Consider the following 26,344-nt stretch of genomic DNA (forward strand, 5'->3'; position numbering starts at 1 on the left):
CAATGAAGCAGCAGTTAGGGAACAATGGTACAAAGACTGACAATGAAGCAGCAGTTAGGGAACAATGGTACAAAGACTGACAATGAAGCAGCAGTTAGGGAACAATGGTACAAAGACTGACAATGAAGCAGCAGTTAGGGAACAATGGTACAAAGACTGACAATGAAGCACCAGGCCACATTCAAGAAATCCTTCGCTGGACGATCAGTTCCTACTAGAAGAAATACAGAGGATACATTCCATTAGCGACAAAGCTTGTAAGGAACTTCTTTTGTATGGATGTAGAAATAATTTGTCCAAATTGCACAATTAAAATTTTTCAAAAGAATATACATACTTGTGTCCCACTCTTTATTTTGGTTACTGATAATTATCCAAAACGTTGTAATAGCATATCACAGAATTAGTTCTTAAAGATTTTCTTATTGAATATTACATGTAGTCTCTTTATCGTACAAAGCTTTACAAAAATCGATGAGTGTGAAGCGGGTAATAAATATAACCTGTTCTTATCATTAGTTATGGCTACCATTACATAGTTCAGCTGTCACATCTTCAATATTCTAAACGGCTAATCTCTTACTTTCATTACATAACATCAATTTATATTGATTAAACACAAAAGTAATCTAACGTTTTCTCGTTTGACATCTGAATTTTTATTTAAAAAACAGTTATTTAGTTAAATCCTGATTTTTTGATCTGGAAAATTTTAATGTACTGTTACGTCTCCGTTTGTTAATTAACTTTCCGTAACTTCGTTCCGACGAAACTTTAGCGACACAAGTTCTTTACTTAATAAAACTGGTTTATTCTTTCCGAATACAACTTTACCGATACACTCAACTTCAACAATCGCGCTAAACAAACGCTATAACAACGAACGTGCTCAATAATACTTCTGACTGCAGATCAATTACTCACTGTCTACACACACATTACATTACCGCGTCACGTTGTCCCCCTTTTATATATACCCGACTACCCTATATCTAGTAAATACTAGAGCATTCGCCAAAGTACAGGATAGTTCTAGAAACGTGGCGTCACAGTAGTCATGTGACTCGCTGACGCAACAGTACATTACTTTGAAGATACTAACATGTATATATTTATAATAATACTAGTATTTAATATTAGCCATAATTTTGGAGCATTTGTTGATATAAATTTCCCTCAATATAGCATCAATAATATTTAACATTATTTTCATCATAGCAAAAGAAGAACTTCATAAAAGTTTTTTAAGCTGACCTACTTTAAGTCTTTCATTGTTCAATATGGAATATTTATCTGTTTTTTATTTCGCATACGAGTTTCAAAACACTGCCCGTAGTTTCAAATCATAAGATACAGTACTCTCAATTCCCTCCAAGTCAATGTGGTGTGATGATTGTATAATCTCACAGCATCCTATTCGTATAGCCAATACTATGACTTTTGTCGTCTCCAGGCAGTCTGTAGATCATCTACAATTGGATCAGAAAACTACAGCAGGCACCACATTATTTAATTTTTTTGTTTCATTCTTATAGACAGAGTTTATCTGAATATAGTAAGATATAATAAATTATACAAGTTTAAGAATGAGTTACAGCAAAGAAAGTCATGTGTAATTCTTGAGATTTATACTTAGTAATTCAGAGAGAATGTCCTAATGTCAGTCAATAAAGCGATAAGAAATGCATATATAGTTCATAATATGGTACGAAAAGAAACATCAGGCTTTCAACTCCTAACCAATTATTCATCATTAAACTTTGTATTAATCAATACACAAATTTTCTGATAAGTCCACCCTTAACAATACATTTAAAATGGATTAAGTAGTAAAACAAATGTCGGCGATTGCCTACAAACTTTAAAATGTGACCAATAAACGAACATTATACAAGTAACAAAGAAATTAGTAACAACCTCACTTATAGAATAGAAAAATTACATGAGCAAGTCCAGTGAAATTTGTTTGCTAGTAATGATGGTTCATGAATAAGATTATTCAGATGCCCTCCAGTGGCATGGTGGTACGTCTGCGGACTTACAACGCTATAAACCGGGTTTCTATACAAGTGGTCACAAAGCTACACAATGGGCTATCTGTGTTTTGCCTTAATTACAAACAAACAAACTATTTAAATTACTTCCGAAGTAAATACTATTAAATTCACAAACTAAAACTGTAGGTTTGGGTTAAGTAGAATTAATTGTAAATAATTTCAAAAGATTAGCATTTAATATATATATATGTGTGTGTGTGTTTGTGTGTCGTCGTGTGCTTTGAATTAAACTCAATAAAACCTTATTCACTGGTACTTAGTAGGGAACTTTCTAGACGTCATATATGTATTGAAAATATTATACATGTGTAAGAAAAAAGCAATTTACTCCTTTAAAATTACGCAGTTTTACATATTATCTTTCTTATAATATTAAAGGTTATAGTGAAGATATATATATATTACGGTTTAAGTTTAATCCATTAATTAATCTTAATAAACTGTGTAAGAAAATAAGCCTAGTAAGATTCAAAGAATAAAATGTTTCTTGTAGCTAGTATTTATTTTTCTGAAGAGAAATAATATCATTTCCAACAGGATTATTATTTGTGAAAAAATCCACTTAAACTACAGAAAGATATGTTCGTGTATTCTTCAGGTAGAAAAACACGGGTACACCTAGCAAAAGCGCTAGAATTAGATTATATATATTTAATGTGATTTTGCTTGGACTACAGTCATATCCACATATATTTAATATTCCTCTAAGTTCATCCATTAAGGACTTATAATCAGACAGGTATCGAATAGCATTTCAAATTAATTTTTTGTCTCTAACAAGACATTGCCTAGGAGGCTTTTCAATCGATACCAAAACTCTTCAGCTAGACTGGACAATGAAAGCAAAAATACATGAAATGTATTTTATATATGCAGTATAAGAATTTCGAAGTTATGGTATAAAAACCCAAAGCTGGCTAATCTTTGGTTCCAATAAGCCTAATATTTGTGATGAAAATCAAATATTCTGGTTCAAACGTATAATAATTATAATTAATAATTAAATAATTTACGTTTATAATTTATAATTGGTGTTATTCATATTTTTATCATAGATGGTATTGAAGTATTAATGACTTCTTCCCAGAAGTAATTTACAGATCAAAACTAAGACAGTTTAAAGATGAGAATGTTAATCAGTGGAGACAATCCTGTTTAATGAACTGGCTATAACTATAAAGTCTCATAAACTAACTCACCAGAAAACTAAAAAACTACAACGATAGGAATCCATTTAATCACCATTTGGATATTCTCATTTTTAAAGATATTTTCGACTGTAATCCTAATGAGCTGCAGTTTCTTTACAATATTTAATTAGTCCAAAAACCATATGCTAAGCCAACAATGTAAATATTATTCATAAGTGTATAATAAGAAAAGAATATACTCAGTATAAAGAAAATGAAATATTTACAGATTCAAATACCAGTTGTTTGCTATTAAGGTCCAAATAGTACACGAAACATGAATATACTTAAAAGAGTTTATGTGTTTGCAGTAGTGCTCATTCATGATAATAAACTAATGGAAAGTTCTAAATATCAATATTCGGAAAACAAAAAGTGTATACTAACTACCTACCGGAGTTTTATATGAACATTATGACCTCGATCTCTTAGATAAGCGTGATATTACTCTAAGCAAATCTTTCTATAATCCTCTCAAGCAAAATGAGTAACAAATAAAAACATGTTTCTCGAGATCGCTTTTTATCTTTACTTTTACGTCAAAGATAACTTCCAGTGTATGTTACAGTTTAGCAACAGAATCAGTAGCAGAAAGATGCAGAACGCAGACTCTGAAAAACTAACAACATATATAGATAGATAAGTAATATATTGGCTTAATAAATTATGAAACATGGTATTTATAAATAAATTTACAAATACAAGGCAATGAAAAGAAGCTACAGAGCTTATTATTTCCCCGAATATGGCCTGAAGGCTACCTGTAGGGGCCACCTGCTTTAACCACTCGCACCACTTGTTTGTCAGTCAGTCAGTAGACACAAAAATGACGTCACATACGGAATGCTTAAGTTAGAATTTGTACTGTCGTGACGTCAGTAAAACGTGCGCATGCCATGAATCACGAGAAGAATTATATGCTCATCAGGCTACAATATAGCATGACATATGAACTTCAAAAGCAAGGAATTAAAGTATTTGTTACTCTTAATTTTAGTGTTATTTATTCTTGAAACAGCACACTTTCGGGGACCCTGCGGAAGTACATCTAGTAAATAGCATGTATAAACAAGCTCCAAGGATATATTTCTCACATACTCAGTCAATTAAAAAAAAAGGAGGCTGCCGGAGTAATAAGTAAATTAAATGACATCTTCAGAACAAGCCTAAACGTTGACTTAAGCAAACAAATTATTACTATAAAGAGTTGATGAAATATCAACAGTTTTAAATACAAAAACAAACGGTATTACCAGAATATAAGGTATTTAAACTAATCAGCTTGTGCTATGCTATATAATGATATTTTATAAAAGTTAAAATAGACAGCGGAAGGTAATTCTAAAGTCAACTGAAATATCCGCATCGCTAATTATTATTTTCTTATTCTTTGAAAATGTAAAATAAAAATTTAATAAATTACAGCGTAGCTTTAAAAAGGATGTGGAGTTTTGTAAAATAATTAATTTTATAAGCTTCAGCAAGTATTTTCTTGAATTTAACGCTGAATTGAATAAACTTGGTATTTAAATTACGGGAGAATAAACCTCGTGTGTCGAAAAAATATGAATAAATTTATGAGATTTGTCCAGGAAATTCTATAACTTGCAGAACTAATTATTTAATACCCGATGAGCTGTAAGGAGTAATTATTTTATTTATTTCAAATCAAACCTAAACAATTTTCTTTATAGTTAGTTTGATTAAATATTAATATTTATTATGTTTAATATAATTTTAACAATTTTATGAATCATTAAAACACTTTTAGAGATCAATTTGCTTTGATAACTTGGTCAATGGTTTTAAGATTAATTTAAATATTCAAAACTTTCTGAATATGGTGATATATTAATAAAATTACATCTTTAAAAACGAGAGTGCTCAGCTGATGATTAGGTGTAATCAAAGCATTATAAGTTTAGATTTCTGGTATATTGATTTGAAAGATTAATTAGTTTTAGTGAATTTGTTTTTCGGTTTTTATTCCGTTAATATATATATATTTCATTCTAAAAGACTTTGAGAATCTCCCTCAGACTTGAATTGCTGATCCTGAGTAGTTATCGATCCTGGTGGGCACCCAGAAATGCTGCCACTTGGGGTTACACAACTGTTACGTTATAGACAAAGGATGCCGCTTGGGGGTTATATAACTATTATACAGCATACAAGTTATGCAGACACCTAGGCAAACGGTGTTACTAAGGTTCAATAGGTAGATTGTCTTTTTAAGGATGGTGTTTGTATAGGTGAATGGGCTTACTAAAGATAGTGTTTCTATAGGCGAACAGTATTACTATACTTCTGTTGAATGGCATACAGATTTTAACTTGTCTCAACTTATGTTTATAGATATATATTATATAGTTAACTGTATTACATGTGTTTTACAAAGGTGAACGGTGTTACTAAGAGGATGGTGATACTAAGGTTCTATAGGCGGACAGTGTTCTTCAGGTTCTAGAGGCAAATGATGTTACTAGGATTCTACAGGCTAATGGGGTTTCTATAAATGGATAGTTTAATACGATGATAGGCTCATCAATGGTTGTCTCAATGTGTCTCAACGTGAGATTACGTCATCAACATTGTAGTCTAAATTAAATTATGTGTCCTAAAAAATTGCAAGTAGAACCATTATTTTAACGAGACAACTATTATAGCATGTTTTTTTATATTTTGCATGTCAGTATTTATCACACATACTCTCTTAATTTATCCATTATTTGAAAGAGGCAAATATTGTAGCCAGTCATTTGCTTTATATACTTTAATCATACTTAATGTTTTGTTTATATAAATACTGGACGAGACAGTTGCATTATTATTCTACAGCCGATTGTGTTTTTTGTGATTTATACATTTAACGTACGGTAGTATACTTTTTACTTCTATAATTAATTTGCATAACAATCTTTTATAGAATTATCGTCCTGAAAAGGGGCCGATTTTTATGATAACATAATTATTTAAATTTCTAAATAATTTAATATTCATGTTTACTATTCTTATCTTTCTGTAGGCATTTTGACAAATCTTTGACTAGAGCTTGTTTGTTGCTGGTTTAGAATTTTATGCTTATAAGCTCGATAAGTAATATTCTTACTATTAAGAAAAACGAATGTTTAATACAGATAGATAGGTCATTTTTTCAATCCTACTGCTGACACATCCCAGCTGATGGCATGTTGAAGAAGACATATTCGTCTAAGGCTATAACCTTAGTCAGTATATCGATAAACTTCGATTTTAGGAAACACAAAGGGTCATTGGCAGGAAAGGTTGTCATGTGCAAAACAATCAGTGGTAATTAACTTTTAATATGTAAATACTATGTTTCATATGTGATTAGCTAATTTTATTTTTGCGAAACATTAACTAGGATAATTGTTTTGTACAGATGAATACAGTCCCCCGGTGGGACAGCGTTAAGTTTACGGACTTACAACGCTGTGGATACAATAGACAGCCCAATGTGGCTTTGCTCTAAAATAAATAAACATATGAACACAGGCGAAAAGATCTAAATAAGACTATATTAAAGAAGCAGCAAAAGGAAAAATGGATCGCAACCGCAGTGTATTTATTTATATTATTTACTTGTGTTTCAGCTATGAATATACTCCAATTTAACGTAATCAATTTTATATCCCACAAAAAAAGTAACATAGACAAATTCCAGGGTTGTTAAAGCACCTACAGATAAACAGATATCAGTGGGAATGGGCTTCAGCGACGTAAGAGCATTAAACTTACAACAAAATGATCAACATCCAAACACAGATATGGGAAAGTAAAATTATTTATTCATGTTCTGGGACAAATAATAATAATATTATTAATTAGAGTTGAGCTATTTTTGCAAGTGCTAGTTTATCATGTTACAAGTAATTATTTTCGATGTAGTTATATTTAGTTACTTTATTTTTATTCCAGATTCGACGTCTTCTGAGCTTGAAAGGAACACAAATTAATTGAATGACTATATGGTTTCATAGAAAAGCCTCTGTCAGAAATATATTTTTTAGTGTCTACTATAATTTGTAAGTTAATACTAAGCACCAATAGTTTGTAATTAAAAATATTGGTATTCTTGTCACTCCTGAAGTAACTTTCTTATCCATGTGTTACTCGTCTTATGTTAGACAATCCCTAATGGATTTTGTTCCCAAGAGGTTTGTTCTTGCGTAGAATTTGAAACTTAGTTTATATTTTAATCCCTAGTCACAAAAAAGTGCTTTCAGAGATTAAGTTCACGGGTGAGAAAAAAATGCAAATAAAACGAAATAGTTTTAAATGAATTATTAATTTTCTCTATGGTATTAATACTCAAGTGTGTCAGATATCATATGTTTTACTGCAAATGAAATGATTGATTAAATCTAACATATGGTTTCGAAATTCGAGCTAATATCATGTGAAAATATTGGGGAAAATGAAAAGCAAAAATGTCAAAACAGTTCGCTATAATCACTTACAAAATCAAACAATACACAGAGTTTCCTGTTCATATCATAATACCCATACTATATACTACACAGTTTGTTGCACTTTAGAAATAAAAAAACGTGAAATGCAAAAATATCCAGAGAACCTTTACAGTTCAAACGTTATAATAGTGTTGTGCATGCCACTGTAATACATTTAAATAAAGATATAATTGATAATTTCTTCTATATATAACCTAGGTTTCAAATCAATATTTAAGCAGTATTACATAAAATGTTCCCCGGTGGGACAGCGGTAAATCTTCGAACTTACGATGCTAAAAACAGAGATTCGATTCCCCTCGGTGGACATAGCAGATAGCCGGATGTGGGTTTTGCTAAAAGAAAACACACATACACATTATACTAAATCATACAAGGTATTATCTTTCTCATACGTTTTAAGTAAATGTAATAATTTTAAATTCCGTTGGAAATCAATGAAAGGACACTTTCAAACATTAACTCGAAAAACATCTATAAGTGAAAAGAGACTCTCGAACCTGGGCTTTAACCCATGACGTCTGGCTAACAGAGCCAGCACTTTAATAAAAAGGAAAGTAGGTTTATGATAGAACTTGTATAACTTAGTTGAGTGGTGATAAATCAACCCACAACATCGAACTTATTATGTTGACTATAGTCAAAGTGAAAAAAGAAAGAAAAAAATCATCAAGGACAAACAATGACACGGGGTGACCTGTAATCTGGGATAGTTCAGTGGTAGAGTACTGGCCTTAGTAGCCAGTGGTTCTCAGTTCAAACCCTAGTCCCTTTTCACTTATCGGCTTCTTCAGGCAAGCTCAAATGTAATCATAGGAGAGAGAAAAAGGTCGCATGCCAAAACTATTTTTGTGAAAGTTGTTTGTTAGCATGATTAATTACACTTGAACGCTCTAAAGAGAATGTAAAATAAAGTGGTGCTTATCTCAAAGTGGACAGATGAAATTTTCATATTTCTCAGAAAAGGGCGTTTACCAACAAGGTATTCAACAAGATCTTAAATGGGGGTTGGTGCATTAGCCACCACCCTTTAGAGTGTTAGACGGAAGCTTCCCTGGAGTGATTAACCGATTATCCTTGGCACGAGCACCACCATTTTAGCACGACACGGGAGCATTTACTTACGGAAGTAAAAAAAAGATGAATTTGTGTCATGAAAAGTGCAAAAGGTTGTAAAAGTGCAAATCGGAAATTATGGGTGTGTTATGGTATAATCTTGTAGTTAGAATATTATGATTGATCGCATACATTCGTTGATAGACACACCTCAGATGTATCTCACTGTTCAAAGCGTTAAAGTCTATCATTTTCTGCTTTGTAAAATAGCATTCATTTCACCTTAACCAGATCTTTACGGTCTAGCCATAGATTAAATTGTTGTTTTGTTGTTTTTTTCATGATTGGAGGATAAAATGATTTTACAAAATATTATCTAAAATAATACTACTCATGCGTATTGTACGAACAAGTGCAATCAGAGGAGGTAAAAAGAGTCACAAGGTCTTAGAGATTATAAAACAAGGTTTTGATGTATTTGAAAATTCGAATTATTTTAAGATAAGACATTAATCGTGTAAAAGTCGTATGTGTAATTTAACGTCAATAATTGTTTATTTGAATATCGTGCTATGAGGTGCTACTTTTACTATTGGATTCATTGTTATCACACTCACAATTTTCACTTTTTGTCATTGATAGTGTTATCAGTATGTAGTGTTAGTAGACGAAATTGATTTGGTTCAATTTTTTAATAGAATGTTTTATTTTTTTTAGCACACACTGTTTTTGAAAACGATACATTATATGATTATATGATGCACTACACATGTTACAATACAGCTTACCCAAATACAGGAAGGAAATTCATTTTAAGTAACATTAAATAATAATTTATACACTCAGGAATTTATCTGTAACATACATATATATATATTTCTTACAAATATGAAAGAGCTTAAGGAAAGCAGATAGCATTACAAATATATGTACACAAGCTAAAATTCTAGTACATTCTGTTCATATCATGCGTATTTTATGTACAGAGGTTATAGAGCACGAAATCAGATGTTTATAGCTAGTCATTAATACGTGAAAAAATTTCCGGTATCAACTATTTCTTTATACCACCACCAATACACAAAATTGTTTTAACAATAACACAGAAAAAATATCTACTTCAGAGAATTACTATCCAGGCTTGTTCTGATTTAATCCATGTACAATTGGTTCTTTTTATTATTCATTTGTTTGAACACTTTTTCGCAAAATAAACTTAAATTATATTATTTTTAAGCAATTCCAAAAGACAAGCGATTTTAGAATTATCACTATCGTAAAAACACCATATAATTAGTATGTATTTATAAATGATAAATTAAATCGATTTTCTCAAAAGTTGGATGAATATTTCACTCGTTTAAAAAAAAAAGAGTTAATTTCAAAGAAGAAGAGAATCAAGAAAAGTGTCTTCGGCACTTTATTATTTGATATAGAATGAGTTACGCTGTCATCTAACCCAAGAACATCTTCTTAACGATAAAGGAAATAAAGCGGTAATTTTCAACTTTTATCCTAACTGTTAAAGTGATGTCATTAAATTTAAATGTTAAGTTCTCTTCTTTTTACTTATTAACTCAATACCACACTTTATTCACTCTGCTCAAACACGAACTTTGAGTTTCCAGTAATAAATATGTGAATTTTCAATGCTTTACGTTGAAATCTCCATATTTTCCAATTTATCAATTTTCCAGCTTCTTCGTCGAAGTCAAATCTGTGAAAGAACAATTAAATGTTTCAAACAATTACAGAAACGTTTGTCTTAAGTCTTTAAATAAATTCTACATATAGTGTTAAAATGTTTTATTAGAGTAAAATTTGAATACAAGTACTTAGTTAATATAGTAAGCGTTAGAATTTAGCTTATCAGAAGAAATATATATATAAAACACTGTTTCACTAAACATATATCAAATGTTCTGAAAATGGAAATCGACTATATATCTTTGGGTAAAATCAAAAGTAGTGTTAAAAAAACTCGCCAAATTAAAATAACTATTAGTAAAACAAGAAAATGACGTTTCGGGCAACAGCCCTTCATCAGGTTACCACTGACGATGACACTGTTAATATAAGGGTTAGGTTGAAAGAACAAATATCACGTGACTCGAAGGCTCGAGAACATGTTCCTGAAGCTACAAATGAGATAATGGAAGTAACATAATAAAAAAATAATAATAAAAGTATAAAAATTTAATTATTGTTTCATCGTCACTGATAACCTGATGAAGGGCTGTTGTCCGAAACGTCATTTTCTTATATTACTAATAAAATTATTCTAATTTGGCGAGTTTTTCACGACTTTTTATTCTATTTTGCAGTTTGATATTTCCTCGCCTACACAATTATTTTATTACTCAAACTATATATCTTTGGGTATACATTATCAACTCAAGGTATTTAAGCCATATATAACAAAAAAAAACATAGAGACGCGCAGGATCTGATTCCTATAATATAGAGATACTCAGTATGCAACATCCTAAACACAAATACGTTCAATGAATGACATCCTAAATATAGAGACGTTCAATGACTAACGTTCCCAAACATAGAGACACTCAATGGCTAACACCTCAAACATAGAGACGTTCAACGTTTAACAACCTAAACGCACAGACAATTAGCGTCTAAAATTCTAAACACAAAGACACTCAACGTCTAACATTCTAAACATGGTTACACTCAGCTTCTAACAACCTAAAAATAGAGACACTCAGGCCTAATATCCTAAACATAGACATTCAGCGTCGAACAACCTAAACATGAGACACACAGGTCTAATACTCTAAACATAGAGACTGTCAGGTCTAATGTCCTAAACATATAGAAAGTCAGGTCCAATATCCTAAATATAGAGACACTCAGTGGCTAACATCCTCAACATAGAAACGTTTAGCGACTAACACCGTACAGAGGCACCCTGTATGTTCCTTGTATAAACAGTTTTGTATATATTGTATTATAACACTATGTGGTATAACGGAAAATGTTCTGTTAAAATTAATTAGTGAAATCAAATACTTTTCTTATTGTATTAAATCAGTTTCTTTTAACCAATTGACAACATGTTATACTTGAGGAAAATATGAAAAACAAAGCATGTCAATGTCTTTCAACGTCTACATTGAATTGTTTCATGGGTAGAACACCAGGTGCTCCTCTGTGGCTCAGCTGAAAGTGTAAAGGCTTATAACGTCAAAAACAGGATTTCGATAACCGTGGTGAGAACAACATATATAGTCCATTGTGTAGCTTTGTGATTAATAAAGAACAACAACAACAACAAGAAGAATACTAGTTTTTAAAGTACGGTATCTAATCGGCACGGTTATGTATTAGGAAAATAAACAGTTATTTGTTTCATTAAAGTTATTATAAAACATAAATAATAGCTAATACAAATATAACCACGATATTTTAGCTGACAGAAGTAAAGAACAATATTTTTGCAGAGAAATACCTAACCAGATTCCAATATTAAAGTTAAAACATGTAAAATAACGAATAATGTTGGTGGCAACGTTCGAAGTTCTATACTTGCTAGAACATAACTTTACTGAGTGAATGTCACTATAAGTGTAAAAGTTAGCAAATAATGATATGGGTGAACTATTAATTCTTTCTCAGTGACTATTAACTGTATATCGTGAGTGTGTCTCGTGAAGCAAAATGTCTACTGGAACGGCTCGAACCTTGTTTAGTCTGAGTAAAAGAAAAAAGAACGTTTAATTTATTTCATTGTTAATTGCTTTAAAAATAAACAACTGGATTACTTTTGTTTCGGGGTGAATCTTGTTTAGGAATTTTCGATACTTTTCGATATATTTTCTGAAACTACAAAACGAAAAAAAAATATTTTCACGCCGCATACTATAAACATACGATATTATGTATTCAGTAAAACGCATTTAACTGATGATATCGAGAACACATGATAGTGTGTCTTGAGTAAAGCGAGTAAAACTGATATCAAGAACAGACGGTAGTGTGTCTTCAGTAAGTTGCGTCAAACTGATATCGAGAACACACGATAATGTGTTTTAAAATACGGTTCATGATAACAGAAAGCTTTTTATCATATATTATCCACGGTAAAAATTTAACCTCCCAAAGAAACACTTTCAAGTATTTCTATAATTTCCTGAAAGGCTACATGCATATACTTGTTGTAAAATATCATTGGACGGTACGCTTTAATTAATAACAGAACTTCAATACATTTCTAGTTTGTTACAATCATTCTTGTTGTTATTCTTAGGCCAACATTTCTCAGCTTAAAGCTTTAACTATGTCCACATGAAACGTACTATACCCAAATATCGGTTACATCTGCTATTATGTATCTTTCGATACTTACAACATGCCACTGCATGTCTGGCTTGACGTCACCTGTGGGAAATTCGACGATTTTACTAATTTAGAAATGGTTGTTACCATTGCATAGAGCTATAGCTGAAGTACAGAGTAAGGTTAGGTGGTATTATTTGATATGTCTAGCAAAGTAACTTTTGTAATCTTACATGTGTTACAAAATATAAAGTTTCAACTAATAATACATTATGTTTGTATAATTGACCAAATTGTTTTCCAATACTTAATACTACACGAGTGAAGATGGTCCTTTATAACTTTGTAGGTATAGCGGTATAGGTACATACCATAGTTATATTGGGTTATATTGACTGACTAAAACCGTCAGTGGTCAAACGTGAACACTTGCAGTGACCCAAGAAGTAAACAACTGGAAATCAGGTGACCAATGGTCAAGAGATTGATCACTTGTAAATTAAGTTACTTATGTTTAAAGTTGAAAATAGATGTATTTCGGGAATATTTATTTTATTCTATTAAGAAGAAAATATGTTATTGGTACACTATGTCAAATAGAAAAACAGTAAGGCTCTGAAGAGAAGTAAAACAACAAGTAAAGTGTAAGTGTAAGGCAATGCATACATGCATATATAAATCTTGCTACATAACTGAAATACTAACATTATGCGCAAGGTTCTCAGTTTATTAATCTATATGAGGTCTTACTCGAGCATTTTCGAGACATATTTAGAAAAAAGTCTGTTTTCTAAGAGTATTTCACGAACTATTTCATATCTTAAGAGTTTTTTAAAGTTCTTTCCTAAGTCAGTACTAAAGATAAAACATGATAATTTCGTAAGATATTTTCTAAGTGTTAACATAAAGCCATCTTAGAGATGTCTTGCAAATAATAAGTTAAGAAGTCTCCCCCGGTGAGTCAGCAGTAAGTGTACGAACTTACAATGCTAAAATTCGGAGCTCGATTCCCCGCGGTGGAGAAAGTGCCGATTGTGCAAATAACAACGATTTAAGAATAGCTTAAAACACAATGTGTCAGGAATATATGGAGCTTTTAATCAAATTAGATGGTCATTTATGTTAAATTGTAAAAAAAACGTAGCCAATGTTTGTTAATCACACTTTCTTTTAGTTTACATACAGGTAACATATGTTTTTCAGTTAATTACGAAAAAACAATAATCTAAAACATTATAAATCATATACAACTTTTTTCTAGCCACAAAATTGTTAAAGTTTGATTAACAACGGCCACCTTTTTCTATATGTTTTAAGTTACAAAAATATTTAAAAATATTATATAGTAATTTATTTATTCTACACAATTTTAGGAGGCGACCATGTTCAGTTCTATTTTTAGACACCTATTCAACTATCGTACAATTGGAAAAGAAACATTTTATAGGATACACTTAAGAAAGGTCTCTTAAGTTTTCTTAGGAAAGATTTCTTTCCCAAGATGATTTCCTGAAACTAGACTCATATCTCTGGTATAAATTTTTTCAATGCTTTTCTTATAAATATGTCCCCCGGTGGGACAGCGGTAAGTCTGCAGATTTACAACTGTAAAATCAGGTGTTCGATTCCCCTTGGTGGACGCAGTAGACAGTCTAATGGGGTTTTTTATAAGAAAATACACACACTCTTATAAATATTTTTCAATAGTTATTATGAGTAAAAGTTTTCTGTCTTGGTAGCTAGTAAATATATTTAGGTTATATATATATATATATATCATAACCAGGTGTCATCACTTTGCCAAGAATATTATTATATTACGACAAAACAAAACAACAACAATGCGCTGGGTTTATATACCACTCTCTACTCATTGAGAAGCTACAATACGCGAATTTAATACACTACACTTCCGTCATTGATGACTGCAACCACTATAAAACCACCAATTGATAAAGTACAGCTATAGCATATAAAATCAATACACAACACTTCTGTCATTGATGACTGCAACCACTATAAAACCACCAATAGATAAAGTACAGCTATAGCATATAAAATCAATACACCATTCTCTCATCATTCACAATAACAACACATTATTTGTTTTGTAATTAAGCACAAAGCTACAGAATGGGCTATATGTGCTCTGCCGCCAAGGATATCGAAACCCGGTTTCTAGCGTTGTAAGTTCGCAGACATACTGCTGTGCCACTGGGTGGCAACAATACATCAAACTAATACACCATTTTCTCATTATTCACAATAACAACACATAAAGCTCATATAGCAATCACCGATGAGCTAGCTATGACACGTGAAGTTCACATAACACTGAAACTATGATGTAAGCTGTAAATATTTTCTTTTTGTAGCTATATTAGATTTAAAAATTGTGTTTCTATACAAGATAATATACTGGTTGATGCCAACCATAGTTTATACCATTACAAATGTTTAATTCCCCAAGACATCTCAGAACTAGAGTAGTGACGATAACATAACAATAGGATCAGTTATAGATTATAATGAAAACCTTTGAGAAAAAGTAACTTTCATGACACCTTAAAAATAATATTTCTAGCTTCAGTTTTCAATTATACAAGGAAAGTTTGATTTTGTTTGAATTTCGCGCAAAGATATCTGTGGTAGCAGTGATAGACTAGAGAGAAGGCAGATAGTCAACACCACCCACTGCCAACTCTCAATCTACTCTTTTACCAACGAATAGTGGGATTGGCCATCATATTATAACGCGAGCATGTTCGGTAACAGGGATTCGAACCCGCAACCCTCAGATTGCGAGTCGAACGCCCTAACCACCAGGGCATGCCAGGCCGCAACAGGAAAAGTGAAATTTTAAATAACATTAATAGGTTCTAACAGATTCGGCATTCAAATGAGCCATAAACCCACTAAACACATATAACACAAATATATAGTTGTTTAATTACAATGCTTAAAATAATTAAGCTATAATCGCAGTTTTCTCATATTCCACTTACGACAAAACACAACTATTATTATCAATTACAACCACGAGCAAGTGTCAGATGACCAGCCATGTGATCGATATGCAAATGAATATCATAAGAGTACATTTCCACAAATACTCGTGTTGGGCTTCATTATCTTACCCGGACTGTGAATCCGAGGATTCATAATTCATGTCCCTTGCCATAAAAATGCGTCCCGTGTTTTGGTGCCTTGGATGCTGTGGACTAGCTTTCTTCCCTCTAGTTTATCAATTCAACATTAGGAACGAATATACGCAGATAAACATTACAAAGGTTAGCAAAAAATTATAAATAAAACAATCACGATTACTCATTTCATACTATAAAACTTTCAGCCTAGTAGATTATAAAAATGCTTGTTAATAAGTCATATGATCACCTCATACACTAAAGCAAGTCGTAGAACGATATGGTATCTTAAAATGAACGAATCAAGAAAGTCCTGGAGTAATTTAACTCTCTCTTCCATCAGAGCAGCTTTGCGTTCATCAGCATATTGCTTGAAAGTGAATCACATGCTGCTAGAGGTTTTCTCAGAGCAAGGTATATATATGATCAATCGTATGCAAATCCGATGAGCATGCTGATCACTGCATTCGCTCGATACCTTCCCTTTCCAGGAATTTGCTAACCCAGCGTTTTCCGCCCCCTGAGGAAGAAGATTCAAGTGATCTCTTTGGAGATGGGGGCGATTATGGTAAAGACAATTGTGTGTCCATGTATTACATCTACTCACTTAACTCATAGGTTGCGCGCAAGAAGTCATATTTGTTAGAGGGGACGTGAACTTGAGGTTAAACCTGGTCCCGGCCACCATCCATATGCATACACATATAGGTTTACAGTTACAGTGTGAAGCACATTTTTTCTATTTATAAGACATGTTGTTTGGTCAATCCAAATGTTTTTGACACCATTATAGGTGGATTGTTTTATAGTGATGGATTAGAGATACGCACACCATTGGTTGTCTGGCATGAAGGCCAATGAAACCTATTTATGATCGTTTGTTTGCTGGCTTGACGTCTGATCGATGATATAACCCACATATAGTCACTATAGTAAAACAATGGTCGCCTTGAAGGGTTGTCGACAATGAGTTAACTTCCTCAGAGCCCCCCAGTGGCACAGCGGTACGTCTGCGGACTTACAACGCTGGAATCCGGGTTTCGATACCCGTGGTGGGCAGAGCACAGATAGCCCATTCTGTAGCTTTGTGCTTAATCACAAACAAACAAACTTCCCCAGATCTCTGGCCAACAGTGTTAATGGTCTGAAAGCAGGCCTACATCTTGTTCATTATGAGTTTGTATTTAAACTGCAAATCCTTGAGTATGGCTGTTTTCTGAACAATCTAGTGTTCTCAACATCATAGAAAATGTGTAACGTTGAGTCCCTGGCGAGTTTCACTATCAATTTGTATCTCTTTTTTTTTAACTTGGCTCTCGTTCATACTGCTAAATGAAAACAAACTGTGTGTTACCCGTTCATTTACATAACATTAGGATGTACACAAGGTCAATGAAAAATCGTGTTTCTGTGATAAGTATAACGATAGTTTAGTTGAAGGAACAATGACTATAATAAATATCAAACTGTATTTCTTATAACAGTGCAGTATGATATGTATATAATCAAAGCTTGTGTTCCTGTAAATGCGTCACTTCGATTTTTGTTTTCCTTAAAATTGTTTTCCTATAGAAATTTCCCTGTTGGGCGATTACGATTATCTGGCGGTAACGCGCGTGCTTAAACATTATTTTCTTTCCCAGAATTTCCCCAAAGATTCCTATAATTATTTGGATACTAGCAGGAAAGAGCTATATGAAACTTCAGCTGGTTGTGTAAATCTTTCTGTTTGACATAAAACGAATGATATGTACTCAAAGGAAAGAATGTTGACAACTTTGTTATAAAACAGTTTTCAAGTTTCGCAAATACTTCATCATAGAGCGCAAAAGATGATGTGTTTATGTTAGCCATTGAACAAACGTACTAAAACATTGTTTGTTTGTTTTGGAATTTCGCGCAAAGCTACACGAGGGCTATCTGCGCTACCCTAATTTAGCAGTGTAAGACTAGAGGGAAGGCAGGTAGTCATCACCACCCACCGCCAACTCTTGGGCTACTCATTTACTAACGAATAGTGGGATTGACCGTCACATTATAACGCCCCCACGGATGAAATGGCGAGCATGTTTGGTGGGATGCGGATTCGAACCCGCGACCCTCAGATTGTGAGTCGAGCGCCTTATCCACCTGGCCATGCCGGGCCCCTACTAAAACATACTTTTTAATATAAACTTTAGTATTACGTAATAAAAAAAGGAATAACTGATTTCTACCAACGCAAAGTCATGACTGTATTTTAAGTTCCTAAATATACTTTATTCTGTGTAAAGAGTCACAACAATCCTTTATCTTAACGAAACTACAAGGAAATTATTGAGTTATTAAATAATTCCATTGATCTCCCTTTGAAATTATCCCAGTCGTTTCTTTCTTGTAGAATCTCTTATTGCATTGAGAATGGTGCAATCAATTGTAGGAAACATTTTCAATATCATTTAACGATTAGTAAGCAATAATTATTGAAACCAACATTATGTAGCTCACTAGCTGTTGTTGTAGTTTGTAAGATAATCAGTTTGAATAGTTTCGGCTAACCTTTCGTTAACCAAAGATATAAACACATTTGTGATAAATTCGCCTTACTATACTCCCCCATTTTTAAGAGTAAGTAAATTATGCACTTATATTCATGAAGGTTTCCTTACTTTATCTTCCATTATAACATATTCATATTTCTTCTAAATCTTTCATTATCAAAATTCAACATTCTAGAGCCCTCCGGATTCCTTTCATCTGATTTTATACATACACGTGCTTATATTAGAGAGAAAAACTGTTAACGAAACGATCCATTTATATATGCGTTATAAATTACATAAAACACATTTACCCCCTTGTCAAATTTTTCATTTGAAAGAATAAAACTCTTCATTTCTTTAAATTTAGAAAATATTAACCTAATTTATTTTCACTTATCTATAACTTTCTTTGTTGTTGTTGTTGCTGTTTTAACGTAGAACTACACAATGTGTTGTTCGCGCTCTGTTCACCACAGGAAATCGAACCAAGAATTTCAGTATTTTATCTTCATAAACTTACCGGTAAGTCACAGGGGGGACAAGTTTCTTAATCAAACACAATTTAACAAACTTTCTCAAATTTGGACAACACATCATATTTTAGACCGCTAACTACAACCGTGTAAACGTGACCAACTTTTTTTTTAGGTGGCTATGACATTACCTGAGTGATATTTGAATGCCCAAGTCAATAAAGACTGTAATATTTGCTTCCCTCTCTCATACTTTGAATACATTATACATGCTTAAGGATTTGTTTTATGTTTTATTTGTGAAAACATAAATAAAGATTGTATATATCTTTTTACTTTCGCAGCTTTGTTAATAAATACAAGATTTGCATGTGTTTCTGATTTGCATTTAAAGTATCATAAACTAAGGTCAATGTAACAAACTGGAACATTTTTATGAAAATAAGTAAAACCGTATTAGGTAGAAAATCACTGTTATATTGTTGTTGGTGGTGGTCTGTAACGCAAAGCGACACAATGAGCTGTCTGTATTCTGTCCACCGCGGGGAATTGAAACCTGGATTTTAACATTGTAAGTTCGGAAATTTACCTTTGGCCCAGCGGAGGACGTTTTACATAAGAATGAAGGCTGCTTTAAAAATATGTGCTGTTATATGGGTATATAAGTTGTACTAATATATACGATTCAAATAACTGTATTTGAATATATTTCATGTTGCATCTCTTTGTAATACCCTTTAAGTATATGTACTGTCTATTATATGATTGAAAGTTACTGAACATGTGTTTTATACCGTAATTTATTCTTAATTTTCGCTGTATCACAAATATATATTTCAGAAGCGTAATTTTTATTGTTTCTTTTGCAGCTTACATCTAATCACATCTAAAAAAGTAGCAACTGTAGCGTTTCACTAAATTGTTTTTATACTCACGCACCCCAAAGGTTAAAAACGTATAGTAATGGTTTGCATTTTATTTGCTTGTGGTTTACGTCCAAACTAATAGCAGATTTGGTTATTAACCTAGAAAAGTAGTTACTGTGTCTTTAACAGTTTATTGATCTTGTTCTTTACCTTCACACACTCCTCTTTGAAGAGTAGTAACACCATTATTACCTTTTAGCCATTTTAAAAGTATTACCATTTATTAGAATAATATATCTATTAAATTCTAAATAGAAAGCTTTATAGAGACATTCAAATTCGATGACGAGGAACCCACTTTGAGACTAATAATGATGACAAAACCTTGTCGAAACGTTGTACATTTGCTGTTATGTTAAACTTATATTAAAGTTTTTCCTCATTACCCGTTCAAGCCGTCTCCAACCATTATTATAGAGACATATATACAAACGATCAAAAGACTTTAGCCCTGTAATAGCCCAACAATGAACATAAAGTTTTCTACTGCTTCGTTCAGTCAGTTTTTAAATAGAACAACAAGATCAATCAGTTTGCTAAATAGAACTACAAGATCAGTCAGTTTGCTAAATAGAACTACAAGATTTACAATTTCCTTACACTCTGAATACGTTAATTGCTTACTTTTGTTATTGTATTTTCCTAATTTTGTTTAACTGACGTTACTATTTTGGACTTAAACCCCTATTTGATTTGTACTTTTAAATTAATCCAATATAATTCTAAAACGTTCTTTATTAGTAGGTCACCTTGTATATTTTCACGTAATTTCAAACATCTTTAAAGTTATCTCTAAAAATAAAAGGTTGCATATGCAATAGAAACATTCTTAAACGATTAACAGCACTAATAAAGATTTTTGTTATTTACAAAATCTATGTATAAATTATTTCACATTCTTTGTTGTTGTTGTTTTATATATGCAAATAATCTGTCTACATTCCTAAATCATTTATCAACTATCGAACGGATCACATTAGTAAACTTAAATATGACTAATGTGTTGATGTCGGGTGACAATCCCTTCTTCCAAACAAACTACCACATTTTAAAATGTCTTTTGAAAATCTAATTTCATAATCTTTAATTATTTTGTTTTACACTAAACGAATAAAAAATATTTCAGTTAACTAACACACACTTTTAATTTACAGTTATGAATGTTTATGTAAAAACATGGGTTTAAATATAGATTCAAAGTTTGCCTATAAAGTTTCCTATACAGATTCTAGTATGGACGGATAGATTGGATTTTTATGCTGTTTTTCTTTAGGCAACTTGTCAATAGATCTTGGAGCAACAGTGCAGATTTTTTATGTATAAAATATTTAAGCTTAAAGCCACACTGTACTATCCGAATCACACTTTCGTCTACGTAGTTTCAATATTACCTGAAGGACAGAGTTAAGTAAAACATTTGTTTCCAAAGTCATTCACTATTGAATCGAATTTTCACCCTGCAAATTAGATACGTTCTAATACTCGTTGAAAGTTAACTCAAAACTTTTGTTTCTCCACTTTTCAGTTCTAAACTAGTTCGAAAATATATATTCTATTAACATCCAATGTTTCATTTAGCTTAACTGGTGATAAAAATGTACAGCGCTTTCATAATCTTAGATCCAATTTTTGTATTTAGAGAATTATTTCCATACTATTTAATTAATATAGACATATGATAAATAATGCAACCTCCAAACATCATTTTGACATGAGTGGCTAACAAAAAGCTGTTCCATTTAGGTAATAAAAAAACTTGACGATGTGCTGTCCAATAAAGTCGAATTCATTTTGCCAAACTGAAAAGCGAGGAACTAAAGTTTTCACGTTATCCTTTGAATGTATCAAAACACCATAATTATAATAGAAAATTAATATTACGATATGTGTCTTGTAAAGATAATTTAATTAACTATGTTACGATTATCATAGATAACTAATACTGCATAAAATACCTCATTTTTGTAGCTTTAAAAGTTTTTAGGGAAAAAATTGAAAATTTAAAATTTTGTGTTTAAAAGGTAAACACTAAATAGTATACGTTTCTAGTTGCATTTTCTTAATCGATTACTAGGCTAACTCTGAAAAGTGGGCTAACAAAATAGACATATCAACTGTTTTGTTGAACTTTCACGAAGCTACATAAATGGGCCCACCGCAAGTATCGAAATCCGAATTTTAGCGTTATAAGCTCTCAGACTTACCAGTAGCCGCATAGAGACAAGCGACATATCAAGCTTTTTCTTTTTCTTAGAAAACATAATGAGAAATTACGATCAAATTTATTGAAGAAGGAAGTCTTGTTTATATGTCGAAGAGTACATTGGTAGCACTATTGAAATGTTGGAGTTTAGTTTAACTTCCTGTTGTGTGATAAAATTAGAAACTTTCATTCACACCGTTAGTTCCTTGTAACAAATTTCATTTAACGTCGCTGTAAATAAAAGTAATATTGTTACTCCGTCTAACAGCTTTAATTTAAATATAATATAGCAAACATTTGGTATTAGAAAAGCTTCTTTATTTGTTTAGAATTTGTGCTATTTTGTTGTTAAGCACAAAGCAACATAATGGTCTATCTGTGTTGTGCTCACCAAGAGTCTCGAAACCCAGTTTCTAACATTATAAGACTTCAGACTTACCGCTGAGCCACTGAAGGTTATTTATTTGGAATTTGTGTTTGTTATTAGTTGAGTATTTTCAGTTCAAATTATATACACTTATATTTTATCTTAAGGATAATAAAACGTATATCGTTTTATTATACGAATAAATTAGCATCAAAGTTTGTCACTCTTTGTATATTTTACCAGTTGTCTTCAGCAGTTATCTCAATGAAGTACTTCTTTACTATATGTCAGAATCACATTAGCACTAAATACTATCTGATTAAAAGTCTGAAGCTTCTGTCCAAAGAGAAAAATCAATGGTCATGTATCTAAAACAATAATTGGAATGAAAACATTCTAACTGTATGGTTTAAACATATAAACACAAGTTCTTCAGTCATTCATATTTTATCAGGTGTAATACATAAACATTCGTATTGATTCTTCCAACATCTGAGATGAAAATACACACATACATACAAACACACACACACACACACATATATATATAGGTAAAGAGAGGGTCTATACCTTATATCATCGCAAAGTATAACCAATAAAACTGTTTTTTTTTTTTGTTCTCCACTTTCTCGAACAATGACATACGCATACATCACTTACTATTACACAATTTCTATTGATGTTTCAACCATTTTTTTCTGATATTTTATTCTTTAAGAACATAAAATATGTTCACAACACTTTGTATGAGTGGAATATCAATATAAATAATTTTATGATTAGAATATAAGGAAAACAAGTGTTGAATCTGCAAGTTTAGTTCAAAATTAAAAAAGAACAACATAAACTGAACAAGAGCATACTTGAATGTGTTTATTGGAAGAAAGTCAAACAAGCCTTCCTGGGTAGGATTCCTTGCCTATCTTAACCATCCACTCCCTTTCAGGGGTAAGCCCGTTCCTAAAACTATCCTGGCCATATCTAGCATCAAACTGTGAGTCAGACAAGCTTGTACTGCATTTAATTTTCAGGTCAGTAGCCACTTTCTGGCGGTACCACAAAATTATCACTATTACTACTATGACCAGCACTCCGACTACAGCAAACGTCCATGTCAATATTTTTTGTGTTTCTGATCTATAACATCCCAAGTCCTCTGGAGTCAAATCTTTCAATAATAGATCAAGTAGAAAGGGCGGGGTTTCACACGTAATACGTGTGATGTCAGGATCAATAATACTAGAATAGTTAAAATTTTGCACAAAACGTAGAAGCCAGAGTAGGCTACAATTACATACAAGTGGATTATCTCGTACATCAAAACTTTCTAAATTTTGCCAAGGGAGTACTTCGGCAGGAACAGTATAGAAGGCATTGTCACGAAGACTAATTGTGCGAAGAGAAGAGAGAACCGAGAAAGTATCTTTGCCAATATAACGGAGTTCTTTGTTGTGATTCATAACTATATGTTGTAAATTACTGTTGCTTAAGAAAGCATGGTTTTCAATTCTCTCTAACAGAGGCGCGCTGTTAATATTGAGGGATCGGAGATTTTTTAGGCCTGCAAATGCGTTATTTTGGATTTTTCTGAAGTTATTTTGCCCGATTTTGAGTTCCTGTACTGTTTCCAAGTCCTGCAGAGCTTCAGTAGGGATGTCTTTAAGCTCATTATCTTGAAGTAAAAGGTCAGTAAGATGATTAAGCCCAGCAAATGCGTGCTTATGAATCTCATGTATTCTGCAGCTGTCCAGTTTCAGCAATTTTAATTCTAATAGATTTGAAAATACGTGGTCTTCAACCAAGAGAATAGAATTCTGGCCTAAATCCAAGCTTATGAGATAAGGTATGGGCTCGAAAGCTGGCTTAGGAATTTGCTCTAGCTTGTTTTCTCGAAGTAAGAGGATTTTTATCCTTGATAATCCGATAAAGGCATCGTTCGAAATGGTCACAATGTTATTTTTAGACAAATCCAAAACTTCAAGGCTAGATAATTCTTTGAAGACTCCTGATGGAAGTTCTCGGATAACATTTCCCGCAAGCTTTAAAATCTCCAGGGAATTCAAGCCCAAAAATGACATTTGATGCAAGGAAGAAATCATATTATGGCTGAGAAGAAGAATCTGAAGTCTGTGTTGACGCTCAAAGTTATTTTTTCCCAAGGTCACCAGGTGATTCCCATTCATATCTAAATACTCAAGGTTATGGTAGACACTAAATGCTGACATTATGCTCCTTATACTATTTTTTCCCAAATGCAGTTGTCGTAAGTCAGGGTTCAAAGTGATGGGTACAACATCCAGTTTCGCACCATCACAAAAAACCATAAGTTTCTTTTCGTCACACTGGCACCGATAAGGACACAGCCCGGATACAACCTTATGACACAAGAGAACACCGACGAAAAACGCAAATTTTATTTGATATTTCATTGTGAAATTGTGATACTAGCATCTCCTTTACTGGAACAGACCCTGAAACACAGAAGTAAACCCCATTGTCAGAACAAAATATAATTCAACACAAAATCCGACAAGTTACAGTAAGTTTGTTTGTTGAAAATCTATTATTTTTGGTATTTTCTATTATTATTGATTTCTATTTTTTTAATCTCAACATTTACTAAGGGGAAATATTGCAATCGAATTTGTAGGTTTGCCCTTTTCTTTAAAGAACATATACGCTTCATTTCGAGACGTTAACAAAAAATACATATTAATAAATTGTATTTATATCTTGCCATAAAATCATACTATGTATATTTTCAATATATATATCAATTAATGATAGGTGTGAATCTATGATGACAAGAATAACATGCACAAATCTCACAAACTCCACTAACTAATATTATTCGTTCTGGCCTGACAAGTGACAGAAATTAACGGCTATTTTTGCCTGAGGAAGGAATTCGATGAACTCATACAAACAAGATAGTTCCAAAATATAGTAAAATGTTTTACCGTTTTTGCGCAAACGAAAATTGAAAGTGAATACCTTTGATATTCATTTACTTTTTGGTAGAATAACAGTATAAATAGTAAGAAAAAAGAAGTGTTTCATAGAACATTTGTCTGTTCATCTGTATAACTATTTCTTTATCTTCCCCACAATCCTCACCAGAATATTATGTTCTCTAGTCCAATAAAACAGATTGTATAGCAGATGATGGGTTTTAAAAAATCTTTAATGATGTGAAAAACAAATCCGACTTTTTTGTGCTTTTCTGATGACGTAGTGGAATTTACAAAAACTGTGAAACACCAAATCTAAAATCACTATACAAATGTAATCTCGAATAAATATGTGAAAGAGAATATAAGATATTTTATAAAACTTTTGCGATAACAGTATTAAGAACAATATAAATGTTTATAAGACAGTACAAACGTATATCATCAACTAGTCTGACTTATAAAAGCAAAATATCTTAGTTTGATATAACAGGAAAATGGTTATACACTATATAAGCTTTTAATTTGCTGATCACTACTACGACAGAAATATAATGGTAGAACATTCAAGGTCCGGCATGGCCAGGTGGTTAGGGCACTCGACTCGCAATCTGAGAGTCGCGGGTTCAAATCCCCATCCCACCAAACATGCTCGCCTTTTCAGCCA

The 26,344-nt window shown here is 32.1% G+C and overlaps 1 protein-coding gene across 1 annotated transcript in view; it reads right to left on the minus strand.

The window, feature by feature from the left end:
• Window positions 1-9,523: 9,523 nt before the first annotated feature.
• Window positions 9,524-26,344, minus strand: part of LOC106458407 (leucine-rich repeat-containing protein 15-like) — a 45,752-nt gene continuing 28,931 nt past the window's right edge. The window contains exons 2-3 of the mRNA XM_022384615.1: window positions 23,590-25,197; window positions 9,524-10,513 (exon numbers count right to left, since the gene is read on the minus strand). Coding sequence (XP_022240323.1) covers window positions 23,614-25,155 — 1,542 coding nt within the window. The 5' untranslated portion in view covers window positions 25,156-25,197 and the 3' untranslated portion in view covers window positions 9,524-10,513; window positions 23,590-23,613. The remainder of the gene's footprint in view (window positions 10,514-23,589; window positions 25,198-26,344) is intronic.

Source organism: Limulus polyphemus, unplaced genomic scaffold (assembly GCF_000517525.1).
Source record: "Limulus polyphemus unplaced genomic scaffold, Limulus_polyphemus-2.1.2 Scaffold457, whole genome shotgun sequence".
NCBI lineage: Eukaryota > Metazoa > Arthropoda > Merostomata > Xiphosura > Limulidae > Limulus > Limulus polyphemus.